At 38.9% G+C, this 7,781-nt stretch overlaps 1 protein-coding gene across 1 annotated transcript; it reads left to right on the top strand.

Annotated features, from left to right (window-relative positions):
• Positions 1-5,814: 5,814 nt before the first annotated feature.
• Positions 5,815-6,562, top strand: LOC114366361 (uncharacterized; the record flags this gene model as incomplete). Its single annotated transcript, XM_028323222.1, has 1 exon — positions 5,815-6,562. A coding segment is annotated over one exon (645 nt), but the record flags the coding sequence as incomplete, so codon positions are not given.
• Positions 6,563-7,781: the final 1,219 nt, after the last annotated feature.

Here is a 7,781-nt window from a genome sequence, read left to right as displayed (position 1 = left end):
AATAAATCAACGATCTAAAGGAACGTAATTTAATTAATGTACCTGCCCACTTGATTAAAAGCTTTATACTTTCTGGCTGAAAAAAATCGTGACTTATCGTCAAATAGACATTGCTGTCGGAAGCTAAACGTGCAATTAAATTCAAGATACATAGTAGCAACCGAATAATTCTATGCAAAATAAGCCGAATCTATCTACGTGGAACACGCAACTAACTGCGTTATTTATTGCTCCGAGTGTGAGTTGAGTTGTCAAGGATTATTTCACGTGTGTGCGTGGGACGTAGGGCTACCAGATATATCAGAGTACTTACAAAACAGTTTCATGAAACATTTAACGTCTATAACATAGCGAGATACAATTAAAATTACTGAAAGCTTAATACAATACTATTCTTGGATGTAGAGTTAGAATTTTGAACGTCGACGACGGAAGATTCTACTTTTTTCGTGAATAATACTTTATACTTGAGTGAATAGAAAACCGGCGTCTAGTTTTTATAAGAAACACACCCTAATTTAATTTCTGATGGGAGATGGCCCGTATAAAAATTTATAAAGCGTTCCTATGCTTTTGGTACAAAATAGTTTTTAATTCTTTTTGAAAATCATTTTTCAAGGCAATACTTTACATAGGTACGTTTAGTACTATTGCAGTAGGTCCTGATGAACTCTGAAATATTATTGGTGACCCTAGTAGTGTGGGATTCGGTACACGCAACGTGACACGCGTGTGCGTAGTGCGACGTTCACGGACGCACACACACGCGGCCAAAGCGCAGCGGTGACCATGAATTTGTTTATAGAACTGTTAGGTACCTACATAGAGCAATATCTCGAGGTCACGTTGAATAGGTGGCCGTTTAAAAATTAATTTATGCTAATAACTTGGCTTTATCGAAAATATTTTGTTGGTTCGTAGCACGCGGTGCGTTTTGTGACTCCGAATTGTTTCTAACGCCATCTGGTAACGCGAAGAGAGATTACAATGCAGTCTTTTTAGTGCGACGCTCTCGACTTGATCCCATAATTCAGAGGGGGGAAATAATAAACAGTGTATTAGTCAAAATAACAAATCAAGTATTGTTCGTGTACGGCATGGAAATGGCGCTCAAGTAAGGCACAGTCCCTGCTATCACGTATCAAACGCATCCGGGGCCACTTGTCATACTTTGTAATAGTCTACCCAAACTTCTCGGGAAATAATAAAGACGTACTGTTTGCAGTATAAAGGCGCCGCGTTAAATAAAAAATATTTCGAGCTGATATGAATTGTGATTAGGATTCATGAAGGCACTCTTGACTTAATCAATATTAAAAGGTGATTACTTATACAAATGTGAGAATACGCTAATAGTTTGCTTAGCGCTTGTTAGATTTCTGGCAGAGGCAATTATTTAGACGACGCATGTTTGATTAAGCCTGTCTCTTTTGAAATATTTTACCTTTCAGCATAAAAATAGAAGAACGCAATGAAATAGGTGTAAAAATGACTTCAGAGCAAAATCAACTTCTAATCGTTCACGGTAGGTAATTACTAAGGTGAGCCTGAAAACAAACACGGGACTTAAATTAACGACTCACACTCGTACCATAAAGACCTTCAACTATGATCGATCAATGACATTTATTCATTTATAAAAAAAAAACTTGAAAAAAATCGAACTGCTTAAGGTGGGAAATGAACCCACGACCTTTCGCTTGCCGGGCGACTGCTCTTCCATCTAAGCTACCTACTTAGGCACTGGATGAAAGGTCGCGGATTCGATTCCCACTTTAGGCAGTTCGATTTTTTCAAGTTATTTATAATTTAGTTGGAGATGCGACTTTTAACGCTAAGAAATTTCAATAACTATTTATTTCTTTGTCACAAAAATTTCACCGTCAGCACCTGAGGAACAAAAATGAGCATATCCTCTCGGCTAGACAAAATGCGCCGTATTTTGAATATAAGCACAAACTGCCTATAAATCCAGCGTTTTACAGCGCGATAGAAGGCACATAATTATGGTGTTTTATACATACCGAACAGGTTGCTACAGCCGCCTGAATGCCAATGATCAGACAGACACTAAATTCACCTTCAATGAATATTTATTTGTTAGCCAAGGCTGTTCGAACATAACTGAATAACTTTCGCGAAGTTATGGTTTTACGTGCGAAATCAGCCCGTAAAAGGTAAGATGTCGCACTTATTAGAATCTTGAGAATTGCGGCTTTCTAGGAAACAGAGCTTTTATAAAAGATAACTTTTTATTATTAATTTAGAACCTAGAAGATCATTAATACTCGTATATAGATGGACCATAAAAAATTTCGGCGTAGTCATAAAAAATTGCCAAGAAAAGCCAATGACAAAAACCTAGGCTCTTTTCAAAGCAGGGCAGTATGCACATTCACACTGCTTGGTTTCCATTAGCGGCCGAGCTGTAGAGCCAGGCTATACAAGTTTCAGTGGCGGGAAATAGAGGTGGGGGTGTAAAGGCCTGTGAGAAGTCAATGGATATGGATAATAGAGGCTGGCCTGATGATGGACCGTCCTTGCTCCGTCTTATGACAAGATTATAATTAAAGCCTTGGATCCCTGACTTACCATCAGGTGATCCATCTGCTCGTTTGCCTCCTGTCACATAAAAGAAAATGCTAAGAAAATTAGAAGCTTTTCAAATAATTTTAACAGAGAGAGTTATAAATTTTAAAATGTTAATGAAGTCCAAAGGAATATTAATGTTTTAATTCAGGTTTATTCATTCATTGGCTCAGGGTTTTGAATGGTTGAGATTCCGGTTTTGAGATGTGCGCGAACTTTGGCTTCGCGGAAAAAGTTAATAGGCATACTTACCTATTAGTAAGAGTAATTCGCGGTTGCATTAATTAGTGATGTAAGAATACTAACAAAAAGTCTTTAAAATTAACTACATAACTAAATAGACAAGGGAGTGATGTGAAAGCAATCTATTAATGAAATGTTCTACTCCATTTAGAACGCAGACCACCAGTGGAGTGTTATACCAAACTACACGCAAGCCTATTGCGGTATACGTAATGCAGCGCATTAAAATCGATAGAGCCCAAATGCCGGACATTACATTAAAATTAGTTTATCGGTTAGTATTTACGAATTTACACACATTGAGTTTTATCAACTCAGGGCAGCATGATTATGCAGGCCTCCCACTAAGGTGGACCGACGATCTGGTGAAGGACGCGGGAAGAGCCTGGATGCGGGCAGCGCAGAACCGGTCATTGTGAAAATCCTTGGGGGAGGCCTTTGTCCAGCAGTGGACGTCATTTGACTGAAACGAACGAGCTTTATCAATAAACACCTCTGTATGCATCGCGCACCACTGCCCAAACGATTTGCAAGCTGAAGTCGTAATCATAGAACCGGAGGCCGATGCGATGGCGTCAATGAGTTCGTAGAAAATCATTGCCATTATTAGTCCTAGGACGTCCACGGTTAAACTTATGGCAATTCGCACTGCATTGGGTCTGAATCCGAGAAATGTCGATCTAACATTCAGCTTCGGATCGTGCGTAGACGCGTAGTGCGTACAGATCTAATTGATGTAAGGTGTATTACAGAACTCGATTCAATTTCAAGCATTATAGCAACACAAGATGAAATCTATGACTGAATGATTTTCTTTTTTACCACAACGAGGAAGCTCTTGGTCTGTATCTCACCTGATGGTAAGTGACGTAATATTGAGTTTTGAGCATTGTCGTACTTAATACGGTCCTAAGATTTTCAAAGCAATCAGCAAGCATCTAACAAAGCTCTATTGATTTTATTTGGCAGTAAGTACACCTACAGCGATTTAAGTACTGGGTATACAGGGTGGAAACGATAAGTGATCTCACTCGATAATTTCTAAACCATACAAGATATCGAAAAACTGGTTACTGACCCTGAAAGTGCTTTACGAACTCTTTCAAACGGTACCAATAACAGGTTACAGAATAAACTGGAAGTATCTGAAAATTCAATGTTTCCAGCTTCCATACTTACTAAATGTATGCCAACCACACAATATTAAGTGTATTTTTTTTAAATTAAATAATGAACCTAAAAAAAACTCGTAAATTGCATTTTTATTTAAAATTATTCAAGGAAATAATTAGTTTTAGGCTTTACTTGCTATAAAGTGTTGTATCAANAGGGCCCTGTAGAATTTGCAAGAAACGTCACAATACTTTGCTTCATGACCCAAGCGATAATACAAGCAATTTATGCCAATCCGAGGCTGTTGTTAATTTATCTGAGCATTTAAGCACTCAAGTCATTTTGTCCACAGCCCTAATCAAAGTATACAATACAAATACAGGCTCGTTCCAGCAGGTTAGAGCGCTTCTAGACTGTGGTAGCCAGTCGTCGTTCATCACAACGTCACTAAAGAGCAAATTAGGTCTTCATTCCACGCCTATAGACGCACTCAAAATCATTGGTATTGGCAACAATCATTCTAACAATGTCGTAGAAAGCTGCACTGTTAAAATACAGTCTTTATGCAGCCCATTCAATACAAATTTGTCTTGTCTCGTACTAAACGAGCTAACAAGCGAGCTGCCTAAGGCTCCTATAAACAAACATATGCTAAAAATTCCTAAACATATACAGCTGGCAGATCCCACCTTTGACCGACCTGCTCCCATCGACATGCTGATTGGAGCCGACTTATTTTGGGACTTATTAGGGAACGAAGAATCGTCTCTATGTCCTTCAGGACCTAAACTACGAAGTTCAAAATTAGGTTGGTTGATATCGGGCCCAGTAAAGTCAAAATGCGCTATCAATAATTCAATTTACACAAATCAAATACAAAGTAATCACGCCATTACAAACTCTACATTGCATGTTTTAGACAATTCACTGGCTAAATTTTGGGAGTTAGAGGAACTGCCCGCAAAATCACGTTTAAATAATAACGAGCAAGAATGTAAGGATCATTTTGTAGCTCACACTTACAGGACAGGGTCGGGTAGGTTTTGTGTAAGACTACCCCTAGTTGATTCTCCCGACTGCCTGGGAGACACTTACGCTCTCGCGAAGAAACGTACTTTGATAAATTTAGAGAAAAGGTTCAAGAGAAATTCAGCTGTGCAATCTGAATATTCAAAGTTCATTCAAGAGTATGCAGAATTGGGACATCTCTCAAAATCAGAAGTCACCAAACCATACTCTAGCTATTCTTTATTAAAGCGAAAGCGAGGTGAGAGTTTAGTTAATGTAAATTTAAGATAAGTAACAAATAGTAGGTGGACGAATTGACGCCTCTCATTATTCATTTGAAAACAAGCATCCAATACAATAATTGCACGCTTCTAATCACCTAACCAAGTTAATTTTCCAACGAGAACATTTACGTAACTTTCATGCAGGTCCGCAATTACTATTGGCCACAGTGCGCGAAACCATCTGGCCAGTCAATGGTAGATACTTAGCCAGGCGCACTAACAACAAATGTGTTCGATACAAACGCATCCAGGGTAAAACTTTGTGCCCTAAAATGGGTAATTTACCACCCCAACGCCTTAATCCTGACTTTCCATTTTTGTCCGTTGGATTGGACTTTGCTGGTCCATTCTATATTTTGAATCGTAAAGGCCGTGATAAAATGTTATTTATGCTTATTTGTTTGCCTACGATTTAAATGCATACATTTAGAGTGTGTCAGCGATTTATCTAAGGAATCTTTTGTTATGACTTTAAAACGGTTTATAGCACGGAGAGGAAAGCCAATTGAAATATTCTGCGACAACGGCCGCAATTTTGTAGCTGCTGCTAAAGACGTAGGTAATTTTATAAAAAATAACACAGAACCTCTATCTGGCTTTGCAAGTCAAGCAAGAAGGTATTAAATTCATTTTTACTCCAACTTACGCTCCTCACTTTGGCGGCATCTGGGAGGCCGGGGTAAAAGCTGCAAAATATCATGCAAAACGTGTAATCGGCAATAGTCACCTCACATTTGAGGAAATCACAACCTTGTTTGCCCAAATAGAGTCAATATTAAACAGTCGTCCTTTGTATCCTCTATCATCATCTCCCAACTACCTCCTTTCCCTAACTCCGGGGCACTTTCTTATTGGAAGACCTCTAACGTCGATACCATCAGCAAATCTAAAAAACGCAAAAGAACACTCACTGAAGAGGTTTGCACGGCTAGAACAGATTCATCAGCACTTTTGGAGGCGCTGGTCCAAAGAATACATAGCAGAGTTACAGCAACGAATCAAATGGCGGAATGACACCTCTAGACTAAATGTAGGAGATCTGGTCCTGCTGCAAGAAGACAACACCCCTCCCTTGAATTGGAGACTTGGGCGTGTTACCAGACTATTCCCTGGCGCAGACGGTGTATCAAGAGTGGCCGACGTCAACACAACAAGAGGAAGTGTACGGAGACCCCTAATTCGTCTGTGCCCTCTACTTACCAGCGATGATATCACGGGTTAAAACTTCCGTTTTAACGAGGCGGGAAGATGTTGAGGCGTTCAGCCTCCTTGCTTCAATCTGTGCGCGGCGCGGCGTTTTATTTTTAATTATTTAGGACTTCTTTTGTTTCTNAACTGGAGACTTGGGAGTGTTACCAGACTATTCCCTGGCGCAGACGGTGTATCAAGAGTGGCCGACGTCAACACAACAAGAGGAAGTGTACGGAGACCCCTAATTCGTCTGTGCCCTCTACTTGCCAGCGATGATATCACGGGTTAAAACTTCCGTTTTAACGAGGCGGGAAGATGTTGAGGCGTTCAGCCTCCTTGCTCCAATCTGTGCGCGGCGCGGCGTTTTATTTTTAATTATTTAGGACTTCTTTTGCCTCTCTTGCTTTTGTCGTCGTACTGAACTGTCATGGTTTCAATATATTTGTAAAACCGTAAAAGAAAGTGTTTTAATTAAATGGCACCATGTTTTACGAAACAGCCTCCTTTTTCAAGGGTTTACTATCTAAGAGTCAAATCAATCTGCAAATTGTCTTTTAAAAAGTGTTTTTACAAATCTGATCTGCGTGAGATTTTGGTGACACCCTAATGTAGTCTACACACCAAATGCACGATCCGCCGACATGTGTCGTCGACATTTGACACGTTGTTGTGTGAGACTGAGTTGAAAAGTCATAGAAAGTACAAGTCGTCGATGTGATTCTATTGAAAGAAAGACACCGAGCTGCCGCGGGCCGTGCGTCGGCGGGCTTGGTGGGTGGAGTCCTTAATTGAAAATAAGTCATATAAAGTCAAAATCAAAATCAAAAATATTTACTTACGTATTCAATTTAGACCACAAGTGGCACTTATGAACTTCAAAATATAGTAAATAGAAAAAAAGGTAGCCTTTATGGGGCATTAGACAAGACAAGAAAATAAGGTAGCTCATTAAATTAATAATAATGATGGTTGCTTATTGACTTCAAGGACAATATTAACAACCTATCAAATTAGAAATGTTTCATCTATCAAAACGATGTTTCTCCGTTCTCTTATTACATTATAATTAGGTTAAATCATCAAGGCTTTTAAAGTTACATCTTAATTATTGATTCTAACGAACTCCGCTGAAATTTACACGAAATTGGAAACCTTATGGACGTACTCGTCAGTAAACATTTTCGGATTATTAATTAGAACGAATATCAAATATTAAGAAGGCAGTTATAATTACTGAATCATTGCCACAGTATAAATTTTAATGGACCCAGTAGATTATTTTACATTTTTTACAAGTGGGGTTTAACGGTTATGTAGGCATAATTTAAGGTTTATTTATTTATTTTTTTATTA

This window comes from Ostrinia furnacalis, unplaced genomic scaffold, assembly GCF_004193835.3.
Source record: "Ostrinia furnacalis isolate ACB-3 unplaced genomic scaffold, ASM419383v2 OfSCF0629, whole genome shotgun sequence".
NCBI classification, from domain to species: Eukaryota; Metazoa; Arthropoda; class Insecta; order Lepidoptera; family Crambidae; genus Ostrinia; species Ostrinia furnacalis.
Note: the sequence above shows the minus strand (reverse complement) of the source record. Positions and strands in the feature narration are given on the sequence as shown.